This window comes from Phragmites australis, chromosome 23, assembly GCF_958298935.1.
Source record: "Phragmites australis chromosome 23, lpPhrAust1.1, whole genome shotgun sequence".
Classification (NCBI taxonomy): domain Eukaryota; kingdom Viridiplantae; phylum Streptophyta; class Magnoliopsida; order Poales; family Poaceae; genus Phragmites; species Phragmites australis.
The window spans coordinates 19,290,569-19,307,158 of NC_084943.1; the positions used below are offsets into that span (position 1 = coordinate 19,290,569).

Here is a 16,590-nt window from a genome sequence, read left to right on the forward strand (position 1 = left end):
GACAGACATGGATAACGCGCGCGGATAATTCTTCCACGCGAAGGATTAGAAGCCCATAGTTTACCTTGAGTCAGTGAGGAGGATACATAGGAACCAGGTAGGAGAGTTTATCCGCCTCTCTTGTTCTTCTCCTCTCACTTCTATTATCCCACTTTCTTTTCTTCTTCCTCTCTCGTTCACGACAAAAAAAATTGTTAAGGGATCAGGGAAGTTTCCATTAGCTGCAAAGCAGTAGAGAGAGCTGGAACCCCTGGATTCGCCCCTGTCTGAGATCCACATCTTCTATGCTTCGTGGAGCCCTCGAACGAAACCCGAGTTCTCTTGAAGCGCTAGCTAGCCGTTTGGTTAAGTGATCACTCAATCTCACCTGGCCTGGTCTGATTGTAGCAAACATGTCTTTAGAGAGATTGTAGCGGTTATTTTAGAGTATATATATGATTTTGATGATTAGTGATAATATAATTAATGAGACTAATATATTTATCAAGTATATGCTTTAGTATATCTTATAGATATAATACATAAAAAAGTTACCACAACCGGGATAAAAATTAATTGAATTAGAGAAATACTAGGAAAAATGATTATACCAGATGGCCTGGTGCTCTGTTTGTTATACACATCAGAGTGTTCTTGATTCAGAAGAAGCTTTTCAGAAATAACACACCGGATGGTCCGGTGTTGGAGTGGTATGAACACCGGAGTGTTTTACAGGAGGAGTGTAGTTTTCGAAAGAAGAAGGATGAACTTACCGGATAATCCGGTGCTCGGGAAAATATACACACTGGAATGTTTTGTCACATAAGAGGAGAGAAAGCTAAACACTACACCGGATGGTCCGGTGTTAGGTTCTGAGCGCACATCGGAGTATTTTCTAGGACTTGTGCATTTATCAAAAGATGAGCTTATATACATTGGATGGTTCAGTGCTCAGAAGAGTGCATACCGGAGGCTTCACCGGAGCATTTTTTTCATAAGGTTTTCAGACGTATGAGAAGTTATGCACATGGATGTTCCGGTGATTACAGAGTTATTCACACTGGACAAATGAACAATGAGAAGTGGCTCGGTCATTCTCAATTATACACACTGGATGGTTCAATGATAGAATTGAAGGTTATACTGAATATCCAGTGTTCATAATGAGTTTGAGTGGGTTTTAATAGCTAGTTTCTACTGCTGTACACACAGAATGGTTCGGTATTTGTACTGTTATTGACGCCGGATCATCCGATGTTCACAGTCTTTTGTGACTGTTGGAGCAATGGTTAGGGCGAGGGTTTGAGGCTATAAATACCTCCACTCGGTCATTTCAGTGTGCTGGAGTCCAGGGAAGCTCGTATACACTTGAGAAGACATTCGAGCCACCAAAGTGCTAAAAGTGATCATTCAAGGCATTTAAGCACAATATTAGGGAGTGATGAATGCTAATAGGTCTAGAGCGAGTTGTTGCTAGGTGTTGCTGCTTAGAGAGAGGATCAAGGAGTGATTCTAACTTGTATCGAGAGATACACCGACGCCTTGGAGTCAATGAGTCGTTTGCACCGTGAGCCTTGGTGGCTCATGCTTGTTGACCCTCTGAATAAGTGTGGAGTGACAACAAGACGCTTGTACGGGGACGCGGAGACCCTTGTTTTGGTTTCTCAAGCTCCTAAGTGAAGACGACGGTAAGTGACGAGAAGAGAGTTTTGTGGTGATATATTGCCTTGGTGGCTCAACCTACTTGAGGCCTAAGTGGCTCAAGGACCATGACTGGGTACAGTTAGGGAGCTATAGCCTAGGTGGCTTCTCCAACGTGGACTAGGGGTGACGTTTTTGCTATCGATACCACGAAATAAAATCCCTTGTGTCAAGGTTGTTCTCTCTACCATCTTTACGTTTTCGCATTTACATACTTGCAATCTATTCTTGCATGTTTACCTTCATAGAGTAGTTTGTTGGGAGTTTCTATAGGTTGCAGACATTTTGAACGGTCGAGTAAACACACTAGATGAACCTAGAGCACATCTAGATAGAAATCGATATAGGTTTATTTTATGAAGTTTTTGGAGCTGAGGAGTTTTAAGTGTCATAATTTACCCCACTCTTAGGATGTCATCGATCCCTACAATTGATATCAGAGCCGGGGCTCACACCTTTCACAAGGATACGTCAATTCAAGTGGTATTTGAGCTATTGTTTCAATTGGATCGGTTAGGCTTCATCACCTAGTGAGTTGTGACATCCGAGGTAGAGATGGATATCAGTAGTGCTCCACACTCAGACGGCACTTATTTCCTCTGTTGGAAAATGTTTAGATGTTTGCAGAGTCACCGAGGAGGGGATGAAGCAATATCCCACAAACAAGGAGAGGCAATTCGATGTGATGGCGAAGAGTATACTTTTATCATCTCTATGTGTTGATGCATTTAATCGAGTATATTCTCTCACCAATGCTCATGATATTTAGACTAACCTCGTTAAAATATATGAAGGCACAAAAAACATACGCAATGAAAAATATCATGTATTAGTCACTAAGTTCAATAGTATCAAACAACTTGCCCATAAAAATGCTAATGATATGTACTCATATTTGAATATTCTTGTCAATGAGATAAATAGACTAGGTTTGATCTCAATGAGAGACAATCAAGTGGTGAGAAGAATACTTCAAACTATACTTTCAAAGTACAAGTTGATAGTCTCCATCATCTACGACAATAACGAAATTAACAAAATGACTCCAAGTCAAGTTCATGTAAATATCACCAAGATGACTATGAACACGGAGATTGAAGTTCCCTCCCCATTGGGCACTAAGAACCTTGCCCTCCAAGTAAGAAAGCTACTTGCCCACACATGAAAGAGAATATGAGAAGGCAAGAGCAAGAGTCAAACTCAAGCGAAAATGATGGTGATGATGATGAAGAGAGCAATGAAAAAGATGAGTAAATCACCACAAGTGATGAAGAAATAGATCCCATGATCACCAAACTCATCTCAAGATTGGATAAGGACCTCAAGAGGATCAACAGCAAGATTCTTTATCCAATCTTCATGAAAGACTTAGTCAACATAATTGATCATATCAAGAAGGAGAAGAAGACCGAGAACAAGAGGGAGACAAGGGGAAGAGACAAATTATTTGTAAGTATATGAAGATGGGTGAATAAAGATGAAGATTCAAGCTCAAGTGATGAGAGCTTCACAATCCACTCCTCCAAGAGAAGCTCTTCCTTAAGGTCGTCATCACATAATTGCATTATGATTAAAGGTATAGAAAATAATGTAAGTGATGATTTATCCGATGAGGACTCACTCTCTCTCGAGAAGAACTTCTTGAATCAATCACTGAGCAACAAATGGCCGTAAAGAAATAAGCTAAAAAACTTAAGAAATTCAATACACTTAATGACATTCATGCTTCTTTTATTTCCAATTATAAACAATTATTAAGCAAATTCGAATTACTAAACAAGGAGAATGAAGAGCTGAAGACGAAATCTGAATGCATTGAATTTCAACCTAAGGCTCCTCTAAAGCAATCTATCTCTCTTTGATTTTAATCCTAAAGTAGATACTTTCACTTCTTATGATGATTTGATTGATCTGTCTAGCTCACCTTTTTGCAATGAGATATATATTGAGAATGTTGTTATAGAATCATGTAATGATCTCATTGAAAAAGAGAATGATGAGCTCAAGTAAGAGGTGGAGAATCTTAAGAAGGACTTAGCAATATTAAAAGGCAAGAATCATATCCAACCTCATCAATATTACCATGACAACATGATGAACAAACTTACGGAGGGATCCACCGTGACATATTTCAAGTATCAACAAGAAGATCACTAGTCCTTCCAATGCAAACAAGTCAGGAATGAGATCAAGGAGGAGGAGAAGAAGACGAAAAACTTCTCAAATAAAACTTTCAACTTCTACTCCAAACCCAACTACAAGATCAAGACCAAAAGCTATCACTACAAGCTTAAGAAAAAGGACAATAGCAAAGTGGTTGCACACATGGTTGGAAGAAAAGATCGAGGATAGAACCAACCCATTTGGGTGGCTAAGGAAGTCATCACCAATATAAAGTGGTCCCAATCGGTTTGGGTTCCAAAAAAGACTTGAAGTCCATGGGATGACTCGGGGGATTTAGAGACTTGACTTACAAAATAAAGTGAAGTTTCGAGTGAAGAAGTCAAATGTACAAGATTGGGCGCGTTGATAAAATCCTTGATCATCATATACCCAAAATCCCCCTTCCAAAGGTAAAATATGTAATGATAGCTAGAATTTTTGTTTCTGCACTTTGTTTTGCATCTAGTACCTTTACCTTGTTTAGGATTGCATATACATATTTCAATTCCTTGCAATATCTAATATAGGTTTTCATATGGTAGATTGCTTGTGTTTCTCTCTAACCCATGGACAATTTATATGGTTGATTAGTTGTAGGTTATTTACATGACATATTTCTAGAATTGATATAATTTATGTGTCATGAGTTCAATCTATAGGAAATTAACAAGTGCATATCTCTTACAAGTATTCTACATTTGTATGCACACATTTAGGGAGAGAATATCCTATGGGTTGTGATTTTGAGACTAACATGTGTTTCAAGTGGTATCTTTTATATTCTTATGGACTAATCTACAAATCCCCAGAGGTATGCAATAATTATTCGTCAATTGGTATTATTGTCAATTCATTTGATCATTTAAGATACCTTCATACATAATATGGGTTAAACTTCCTATCTCTTCATATTGTCTAGTTGTGCATATGTTTCACTCTCATCATATGTATGCACACATATAGGGGAAATCTAAACTATATTATGTGATTTTCTTGAATTGTGTTCTATGTATTTTCATTTCAAATGATGTCCACATTGCTCATTTCAATTCCTTCCCTATAGTTGGTATGCATACCCTCGATTAGTATCATTTACCCTAAAGTTGGTATCATTTATCCTTCAACTGATATCATTTATTCTTCAATTGGTATCAATCATTTCAATTGAATTTCTACAAGTAATACCATCTTATTAGATCATGGTTCATAAAGATCTCTTCCGTGTGCTCTAAATTTTTTCCTTGAGTTCAACATGTGTTTATAGCCTTTTTGAGATTGTTGACAAATGGGGAGAATTTTGATGACCAAAGCAAGCTCAAGTTGCATGATGCAAGATTATTAAATATTGTTGACAAAGGGAGAGCATGCTGCAAGAAGCGAGCATGAAAAGATTACAAGTGATATCAGGACAAGAAGCACACAAAGAAGAGACTTCTTACATATGTAGATCAAGGGAGATAGTGACGATAAAGAAATGAGGAGAATTGTCTCAATGACAATCACAATAAAAGGGGAAGTGAAGGTAAGAACAAGGTATGATAAAGATGAGATTTTCCCCTTACAATTGATCTATCTTCAGTTGTCTATCTTCAGCTGATATCAACGGTTGATTTTCAATTGGTATTATTGATGTTCTTAAAATTGGTACCATTAGTTGCTCTTACCATGCATCTAAGCGAAGTGGTAAAGCCTTGTGCACTTTATAATTATTGCCATTTATTACTTGTGCACTCTATATTTGGTATCATTTATGTTTTGCTACTTGTTTTGGTTGGGTTGTCATCAATCACCAAAAATGAAGAGATTGTAGCAAACATGCCCTTTGGGAGATTATAGTGGTCATTTTAGGGCATGTATATAATTTTGGTGATTAATGATAACATAGTCAATATGACTAACATGTTTGTTAAGTATATGCTTTAGTAGATCTCATGGATGCAATACATGAAGAAGCCATTGCAGCCGAGACAAAGATTGATTAAATTGGAGAAGTACTAGGAAAAATGATTATGCCGGATGGTCTGTTGCTCTGTTTGTTGTACACACCGGAGTGTTCTTGGCTCAGAAGAAGCTTTTCAGAAACAACACACCGGATGGTCCGGTGTTAGAGTGATATGAACACCATAGTGTTTTACAGGAGGAGAGCAGTTTTTGGAAGAAGAAGGATGAACTCACTGGATGGTCCGATGCTCAAAAAAATATACACACTGGAGTATTTTGTCATAGAAGAGGAGAGAAAGCTGAACACTATACCGGATGGTCTTATGTTGGGTTCTGAGTGCACACCAGAGTATTTTCTAGGACTTGTGAATTTCTCAGAAGATGAATTTATACACACCAGATGGTCTGGTGCTCAGAAGAGTACACACCGGAGGTTTCACCAGAGCATTTTTCTATAAGGTTTTCAGAGGTGTGAGAAGTTGTACACACCGGGTGTTCCGGTGATCAGAGGGTTATTCACACATGACAAATGAACAGTGAGAAATGGCTCGGTCAGGCTCAAGTATACACATCGGATGGTTCAGTGATGGAATTGAAGGTTACACTGGAATATTCAGTGTTCACAATGAGTTTGAGTGGGGTTCCAACATCTAGTTTCTACTGTTGTACACAACGGATGGTCCGGTGTTTGTACTATTGTTGATGCCGAATCATTCAGTGTTCATAGACTTCTATGACCGTTAGAGCAACAGCTAGTGCGCAGGTTTGAGGCTATAAATACATCTCACTCGGCTATTTCAGTGTGCTGGAGTCCTGGGAAGCTCTAAAAGTGCTAAAAGTGATCATCTAAGGTATTTAGCACAAGATTAGGGAATGATTAGTGCTAATAGCCTAGAGAGAGGTTTTGCTAGGTGTTACTGTGTAGAGAGAGGATTGAGGAGTGATCCTACCTTGTATCGAGAGGTACGCCAGTGCCTAGAGTTTTGGTGATTTGCCGGCACCGTGAGCCTTGGTGGTTCATACTTATTGACCCTCCGACTTAGTATGGAGCGACGGTAAGACCCTTGTATGGGAACACGGAGACCCTTGCCTTGGTAGCTCAAGCTTCAAAGTGAAGACGACGGCAAGTGACAAGAAGAGAGGTTTGCAGTGAGACCTTACCTTGGTGGTTTGGTGGCTCAACTTACTTGAGGTCTAAATAGCTCAAGGGCTGTTACCGGATGCTGTCAGGTAGCTATAACCTAGATGGCTGCTTCAACCTGGAATAGGGGTGATGTTTATACCACCGACACCACGAGATAAAAATTCATTGTACCGAGTTTGCTCTCTCTACTATTTTTACCTTTTCAGCATTTACATACTTACAATATATTCTTGTATGTTTATCTTTATAGAGTGGTTTATTAGGATTGACTATATATTGCGAACCTTTTGAATAGTAGAGTAGACATACTAGATGAATTTAGAGCACATTTATATAGAAATCGATATAGGTTTATCTTGTGATGGTTTTAAAACTGAATAGTTTTAAGTGTACTAATTCAACTTCTTTTAAAAAGTCACCGATCCCTACACTAGCTTCTTATGCAAACGTGACGCCATCTCCTCTTGAACGCACATAGCAATCGAACGCATGGCAGCTAGGGTTAAGGGCTGGGAAAAAGTTCCCGGGGTGTCAAGTCATGGAGTTGGAGTGCCTCTCCGCTGAGGGAGTCAGGGGAGACGTACGCCTTCATCCATTAGTGGTTCAACGACGACGATGACGATTGAGCCTGTGACCCGCTGGATGGAGTGAGAGAGTTTGATCCTCTCCTAAGAACATCTCTAAGAGACTTTTTAAAACTCGCCTCCTATATCCTCGTATAGAGAACCATATCTAAAAGATTCCCTCCCTAAATTTAATGGTTCTCAACAGACTCTATATCTTGCGCCAACACACTAATGAGCTGACATTTGCTTTTGCACCTAGCTTGCTACCAGTGCAAGACAACCCATTGGCCCATGTGCTGCCCTCCAAAATCCACAGCACCTCCCAACTCCATCACCAGTGAAGACAGCAGCTCGTCCTAAGCTCGATGCCAATGGTGACGAACCTACCAGCGATGGAGATCAATTCTCTGATCCCAAAAATTCAATCTTTTTCACCCAAGAAAGCTCCACGAGCTCGAATTAAGCACCACGATAATCGAAGGAAAGCAAAATTCACACCACAGCCCACCTCCCGGTTCCTAGAATCAATTGAGACACCAAATCCATTATTCCAATCAAACAAAACATAGGCTTCGGCACAAAACTTCCAAACTCCAACCGGCAAGAATGGCGTAGAACCACCTTTGGCTCGGCTCAACCACCAAACCATCCAAAAGCGAACTTCGACACCTCATGGTCTGCCACGCCATGTCGCTTGACCCCACGGGCTTCTTCTTCTCGCTCCATCGCCTCTTGCTTGAGTCCATGGATGCCGCCACCGTGCCGGAGACCACACGCGACGCCACCTTGGGGATGGGGAACCCGCTCGAAGACTAAGTGTTCGGCCCTCCGTTCGGCTCGAGGCCGTCAACCCCTCCCGCCGGCGCTGAAGAATGTGATGGAGAAGGATGAGGGGTGGGCCCAGGGTAGTCGGGTATTTTTAGGAGCGAGGGGGTGCTCTCCACTTTTAGGTAGCGAGAGAGACGATTTTGGGTGGATAAATATTGGAGGTGAAACTGGTAGATGTTTGAGCTAAGATTTAAAGTGAATTTTTCTAAATTTAATTACTAGAAATGAGATTAAAAAGCTCTTGAAAATGTTCTAACCAGCTAGGTTCAATATAATCATTAGGATCGATAGGTATGATGCGCCTTATTTAATCAACTTAATCGGTGGACATGCACGCAGGTAGTTTCTCCCAAGTCCGTATAGTAGCATGTCAGCACCGAAAGCCCGAAATAGACGATTCTGGGCTTGTGCACGATAGGACAACCAAACTACGAACCTAGTCCACAGCACAAGTTAACTTAGTTCTTCTTCTTCTCTCGGCCCGACGTACTTTCTTGCCATGACAAACGAGATGGTAATTCTCAGGCATTTCAAAACAGCAAAACTCTAGGGCGACGAAAATTGACCGTGGGATCATGATCCAACCGTCCAGAAGCTATCTTCAAGCTCTCGACGCTGGCTTGCTCACTCCTCTCCCGCCCACCTACGGCTGTCTCCGGTGGTAGAGACGCCCCTAGATTTACACCCGTCACCTCCATCGCACTAATATATCCGTTTTAGAGCTTCTTGTCCCGGTCCACAGTTTGTCCATCGTCTTGTCCGTGGCCGGTGACATCCTCGCCAACCTCCCTCTAATGTCGCAAGGCACAAATCCTTATCAAAAAACTCGTCGGTGGAAGTTATGAACCCTAACCTCTTCTTGCTGATGGAATTTGAACGCCGTCTGAAATCTCGCACAATTTTAAACATTTGAAGAATAGGAAACATGGACAAATAGAGCCCGTACTCCCGTTTTGGTCCACCAATCAACCCGGATGAGATGCTGCGATGAAGCAAGCGACAAACAACGTGGCCTTTGCTGTTCCCGGCTCCTGCAAACATGACAATATATGGCTCATGCTAACGGGTCACAGAAGGCGGTGGAGAAGACTAGCGCTAGTCGACCGGAGCGCGGATCTCCAACCAGATTAGACGTCACGAAATCAGACTGATATCACAAAAAAAGAAGTTTGTTTTGCAACTGTTCAACATTTCCCAAAAACAAGATCACACGACGACACAGACAGAAAAAATGGAGGATAACATAAAAGTACCAAACTTAGACAACAATCATGTTTACAGTGGAGAATCCTTAAACTACAATATTTAGAGTGGCGAATCAAATGTTTGCAGTGCTAAACCACGAAATGAACGTATATTATCTGGCCATTTTGAAGTGCACGGTCAGCCCACCCAAACGGGAAGCTTCAAAACCATCTAAGCTAAGGCCTATTATGTCCCAGTTTAGCCTTATAAAAGACGTGAAAAATTAATGAATAAATAGACAAACCAATTAATTAATGTGATCTTATTTCTTTTTTTAGCTGAAACTAGCAACTGCACACGTGTTTTAGATATTTGGAATCAATGATAATGAATAGAAGATAAATATTATACGTCTAGATATAGAAGGTAAATAATGAGATATTGAATGTATTTTTAGTATGTATGAAAGATAAATATTGAACGTCTAGATATGAAAAGCAAATTAATGCGAGATTAAATATATTTTTTAAAGGAAGAACAGAAAGAATCTTTATACAGTGGATATTTAATTAACTCGGTTGAACGGTAGAGATCTTTTAATTCTATCTGCATTTTATTGGAAGTATAAATAAGGGCCATTTTTGCTCTTGAACAAACTGGACTTCCATTCAAGCTGTAACAAGGCGATGGTGCTGTCTCCACAGAAAAATAAAGTGAAGAGGGAATGTATGGGAGAGTCTACTTGCCAATGACTTAAAATATAGCCAACGTGGTCTTCTACTTCCTCCCATCAGCAACATTATGTTCCAACGTGGTCTTCTACTTCCTCCCATCAGCAACATTATGTTGTGCTTCTTCCTCTACCTGTCCTACTTTTTTCTCCGTGGAGCTCGCCCCCACCTTGTCCTTCTCCTTTCGTCTCTAGCAATGCTTCTGCCACCGAACCCGTGGCTACCACTCGCGGCCTCGCTAACCCAGTGGAGTCAAGCCGTCGCTTTGCCTCCCTTGCCTGCACCGGCCAGCATCCTCTTGCCGCCCGTAGTTCTGGTGATGCCCACCACCTCGCCACACCACCATGTGACACCCACCATTTGGTAGAACTGCCAACCCCAATCCACCGGTGACGTGTACATTTTATTGAATTTGGTATACTTATCAATAGGAAATGCGAAAAGTAAATTTACCCCTTTTTTTTTTCGTAAATGCACCATAAACAATGATGTGGTTGCGAATGATATAACAATTGCAATAAACTGGACTCACCAAACCTCCTCCAATCGTCAGTTCGTCGCCATTGATCAATTAATTTCGGTCGAGTAAGTTTATCTGGCCCATTGCTCCTATCATAACGTGCTCGATCCATATTCAGGATGACGATGGCACAGACACAGCCGGCCACGCGCGCCGTTCATGCAACGTGATCGCCGGCCTTGTGCCGCTGGCGCTCCTCGTCCAGGCGTCCAGCATGTCCGTGACGAGCTCGTTGAGCCTCTCGGCTGCGCGGGCGCGATCCCGCCTCTTCCTCGCGTCCTCGATGGTGTTATCATCCATCTGCCTCAGCCGGCGCAGTAGCACCTCTAGCGCCGGGCCGGTCCTCTCGGCGTCCTCGAGCGCCTCCCGCATCGCCCTCCATGTCTCCCCGCCGTAGAACCTCTTGAGGAACTCCCGGCACTCGCGGCTAGGGAAGAGCTCCTCCAGGGAAGCCATGTGGACGTAGGAGCCGTCTTTTAGCAGCTCCACCATGCGCGCCATCGTGGCCACCATCTTCGAGTAGCCGGTCTCGAACTCCCACGCCTGCCGGAACCGCATGACCTCGTCGTCTCGACGCGACCCTGGAGCACGTGCCGCAACCTCGGCACTGGAACCTTCGCCGTTGGTGGCACGGCGGCAAGGCTTCCTGGGCTTGTACCGTGGGATATCGTCGTCGTCTTGGATCCGGGCAATGGACCCAATGCCGGAACCTTCGCCGACCCAGTGTGCGTGGCGGCGGTTGTAGTCGACGGCACAGAGCTTCCTGTCCATCCTGTACGGCGGGACGTCGTAATTGTCATGGCCCCGCGACGCGCCCCCGCCGCCCGAGCATTGGCCGACGCGGTGGGCGTGCCGGCGGGGCTTCTTGGACCTTTGCAGCGGGACGTCGTCATCTTCATGGCCCCGCGCCGCGGCCCTGCAGTCGGTGGAGCCTTCATCGATGCGGAGTGCACGCAACTCAAGGGCCTTGCGGAACTGAGGGTCCTCGTTCGCGTCCCCGCCGGCGCCGGCCGCTGCGCGGTTGCCGCTTTCCCTCTTGCGCAGCAACTTATAGCCTTGTGCATCGTCGGCACCGGCCGCCACGTCCACGTTCCGCTCCGCCTTTGGCACCGGCCGGCACCGGCTCTCCCTTTTCCTCTTGCGGCTGCTTCGCCGTGGCCTCGTCGCAGCAAGATCTTCCTTTGGCACCTCGGCACCGGGGAGGAAGGTGCGGAACTCCGCGAGGAGGTCCGGGTGCCCTCCTAGGAGCTCGCTCGCGCGGTCCACCACGTACCGGGCGTCGACGCCGCCGTCTCCGAGTCCCGTGACGACGGCGAAGAACTCGTCACGGACGCCCGGATTCGACTCAAAGCTGGCTACGATATTGTCCAGGAAGGCGACGGCCTCCGTGATCTCCTTCACCGGGTACGTCGTCGTCATCTCGGCCGGCGGCGGTGGATGCGCCATGGCAGCCTCGGCAGAGCACGCTGATCCTTCCAAGAACGGCATAAAATACCAATCGAAACTTGCGATGTGATTATGGCAGGCGAATACCAGAGAATCAACACCAATACCAGAGAATCAACACCAATCGTTCGTCGTCTTAATCTATCCCCTTGCACGAACGTACTCCGGAGCAGAACATCAGAAAAATGAGACGTAGATCTCCATTTATAAAATGCTACGTACCTAAAAGGCTTAGGTTTAACATCGTGCTTGCACAAGCAGTAAGCATGCATCTTGTCGGACTCGGCCTGGACTCTGCTTAGGCCGTCGCGAAGAATCTTGTTCGGCCTACGCCACAAGAGTCCAACTAACATACTACGTAAACACAGAAAACTCAACAAATAAATGAAGGAATACTGCAGTTAAGTTACGCAAAAATAAACCCTCTTTTTCTTTCAGATCACGCAACGGCCTGCTCGCCTGAGGTTTTTTTGGCGGTCTATGTGACACCCCGAGTGCTTTTTAGGGTGTCACAAGTCACCACATGATTTTTCTTAGCCTTCCAATTTGATATGTACAGTTCAGATTAAATTTAGCTTTATACAAGCCAAAAAATTAACCATGTGTTATTGAGGACTCTAACAAAAAATGGGTGTAAATACAGTATAAACTAACTATCTCACAATAAACTAACCGTAATTGTAGTTTGATCATAATTTGTTCTGTTGGATGCCGTAATAACACTCGGGTTTTTTTTTCTAATCTAAAAGTTCAGGTGCCGAGGGCTCTAAAAACATAATAACATTTGTTACCTCAAACACTCAACACAGATCTCCATCCAGACCTGGTGGACAGAAAATTCTCATGCTAGGAGGCAAAGAACACCTCAGCGTTGTTCTAGCAAACACGTTTTTTCCAAGTATAAGTGGACGCTCACACACACCACAATCACAGCCAAACACACCTGCGTATCTAAACTAGATTTTAGGTCTAACTTACCACTAAATGCACCTACGTTCATGTATTATATTTCTTTTCATATTTAATCCAGAGGAAATATGAGTACCGTACTGAGTCTAGATTCGAGTTGGACAGATAGGTTCCACCACAAATACTCTAACAGTTGTGCTATACCCAACTATCATCGGCACGGGTTTCTTGGCGGCTTTGTGCGGCGTGTCAGTGTCAGCCTCAACCTCGTGCTTGCACTACCCGGTGGCAGGGAAAACTTTTTAACCTAAAAATCGGTCGTTAACCTGGTTTACCAGATCTACCATAGATCATAATAAAAAAACTTATCGATAGTATTTTGTTTATCGGTGACCTCCGATAAATTTTATTTACCGGTAATATTTCCATTGGCCGTCAGCAACGGCAACCACGTTTGGTTTCGACGCCTTTGGCCGACCGGCGTCGGCTCTCATCCCTTTCCCTAGTGCGGTTGCTGCGTGACTGCGTCATGGCCTCATCACGACATCATCCTCGTCTGGCACCCCGACACCGCAAACGAAGGCGCGAAACCTAGCGAGGAGGTCCGGGTGGCCCTCAAGGAGCTCGTTGGCATAGGACAGAGCAAGCATCGCCGTAGCCCTATCTAAGTCCCGTGACGAGGGCGAAAAACTTGTTGCGGACATTCTTAATTGACTTTATAGGATCGAGAATGGTGACTCGAGGGAGTTGAATAGACGTCTTAACAAATTTCTTTTGAAACAAATGGGTTTTTTCTATTTTATCACCCAACGCACCTCACAAGATAATCATAACAAGGCGCAACAAAAATGTAGCAAAAATTTGACAAAAAAGGCGCACTCAAAAGACACCGAAAGATCCAACGTGAAGAGGTAATTCAATGCTGAAACACTATTTATTGCTGAAAACATTGTTCACCGGAACTTTCGGTGGAATTCGGAATATCTGGGTTCCGGGAGTTCCGGATGAACTTCTGGGTCGGGGTTCTTTGTCATGAAGTGACACTTCAATCCAGAAGTTCCGGGTTTGTATCGGAAGTTCCGGGTTGGACAGAACAGCGTATCAAAATTCAAAATTCACACTTGCAAATCCAAGAAAAGGTGGGTCTCACGGTTAGAATCGAACACTAAGTTTGATAGTAAACCAATTTATGACTCATTCCCACACAAATCTTGAAACTTGAGAATAATCACCCAAAGATCAAAAGATGAACACCGGGTGAAGACAGTCTCCAAGAGAGGCAAGAGAATTCAATACCCAATTGTGTACGTTTTGTATGCGAATTTTATGCCTCTAACAATAAGAAGCTCAACTCCAACAAGATAAAAACTTTCAGCTCAAGCACGAAAATGAAAATCGCAACCGGGAATGAAAAACTTGCAAAAATGCAAGGGAACCAACCAAGAGAAACTAGAAGGAGGGAAATTCAAAGCGCATGCAAAAACTTTAATTTCATTTCTTGCAGAGGTTAGTTCTATTTTAGACGGATTACATAGTTTTTCCATATAAAAGCTTACATCTAATACATAGACTAAGTACTATTCTCCCTTTCCTCTAAAACCCTAGCACAAGGCTCTCATATGTGTGGTACAAGAGGCTCAAGTGGTGTTTCCAAAGGCTTAACTAGCTCTCGCCCTCTATTTATAGCCTAGGTTTTTTGACCTCTAAGTTTTCTAGTTTGTTCCCAAAATACCCTCTATTACAGTACACTCATACCTAGTATTAAGAGTATTTTGGTCTATTTCTCCTCTATCCATCGAACGATCGTAACACCTTCATGACTTAGCTTCGTTTCAACAAGCTTCGCGATGATATCACATGTACTTTCATACTTCCCACGATTTTGAGGCTAAACCACAAAACCCCTTTCATGTTTCTCAAGGTATGACTTGCTGTCACTTGCTTGACCTCAAGCAAGCATCCTGATATCGACACGTGTATTCTATCTTGCAATCTTGATCGCCGATAAGTCTCTCCTGCTTCTGATCCCTTAGGTCGCCTTATCACTTGCACCAATATCTCATTCACTTGACTTTCTCAATACACCATCTTCATCCATCTTCCATGTTTTGCTTGACCTCCACGTATACATCTAGGATCAACCTTAACTCTACTTGACCTTCTTGATCCTTCGACACTAAGCATCCCACTTGGCCCCGATCATCCCGCCATATGCTGTCAAGTTAAATCCATCACCTGCACACCATGAGACAAGTAAACATATATCTTCAACTCCAACTCCAGTTAGACCATAATCAAAATGCTCAATTGAAACCTCAAATCAATTCAAAGCACTTCCCAAAAAGTTTCAATGCATAAAAGAAATTGAAAGCTAAAAACACTATTCATCAGAGCTGAAAATATTTTTCATATGGAAGTTCTGTATTGAACACCTATGGATCCTTCTCTATCTCAGCTTTCGCATCAATCTGGAAGTTCCGGATTAAACCCAGAAGTTTCAGATTCTGGTTCACCCAGAAGTTCCATATTGGAACCAGAAGTTCCAGATTCTGATTGGACCGAATGTTTCAAATTCTGGACTGAACTTCCAGATTCTAGACAAAACCGAATTTCAAGTGATCCAAGCTCAAGCAATATTTCAAAACACGACAAACCAAATCAACAACCTTGTTAATCGCTCATCACACATAAATCAAAATATATTTCAACTTAATTTCTCACACTCAAAACTATCTTTGGTCTTATTTATGAAGGCAACATCGACTTAATGTTATCTTTGATCTTCTTTAGGAAGGCAATGATCTCGGTGGTCTCCCTCACCGAGTGCGTCACCCCAGCCGCCGCTTGCGCCATCGGCAAAGCATATTGCAGCGGTCTTGCCGAGAAGTGCAGAAAATGCTAATCAAAATCCGTGACGTGATGCGCAGGATCCCACTACACTACTATAGCCCCTTCACAAACTCAACTCGATCGCACGATGAACCAAGGCGGTTGGTGGTTGTTCAATTGACAATTGGCTTCTTCATGCAGCAGAATAGCAGGAACGATGCTGTGGTGGCCTGGTGAGAGAAAGACGAACCGTAGAGCTCCGTTTAAAATGCTCTGGAAACACTAGGGTTTTGCATCGATCGAGCGCTAATCATCCGGTGGAAGCGTCACAGGTGGGTGGGTGGGGGATTCGTATCCTCTGACTTTTTTGAAGCAATATCGGAGAATGAACAGTGCCATGACATTAGTCCTCCTGAACCGTTAGATCGGGAACGGGTGTACCAGATTGTCTACTACAGTAGCTCCATGAACAGTAGAATCACTACAGTAAATAGTGGTAGGGTATTGTTCACACAGACTCATATTATTGTACATTCCGGTGACTTTGCTTCACAACATTAGAGGATACGAATCCGGTGGGGGGGGGGGCTCGCAACTAATGGAGCCCTCTAGCCTCCTCTAACATTTGTTACTGTAGATGAGCCCCTT

General features: G+C 43.3%; 1 protein-coding gene across 1 annotated transcript; it reads right to left on the bottom strand.

Moving 5' to 3' along the window:
- Positions 1-10,872: 10,872 nt before the first annotated feature.
- Positions 10,873-12,204, bottom strand: LOC133906040 (uncharacterized). Its single transcript, XM_062347833.1, has one exon. It carries the CDS (start codon positions 12,202-12,204, stop codon positions 10,873-10,875), a length of 1,332 nt encoding a protein of 443 aa, XP_062203817.1.
- Positions 12,205-16,590: the final 4,386 nt, after the last annotated feature.

What these genes read in the sequence shown, in the direction of transcription:
- LOC133906040 (XM_062347833.1), bottom strand. Translation starts at nt 12,204, where the DNA reads ATGGCGCATCCACCGCCGCCGGCCGAGATGACGACGACGTACCCGGTG.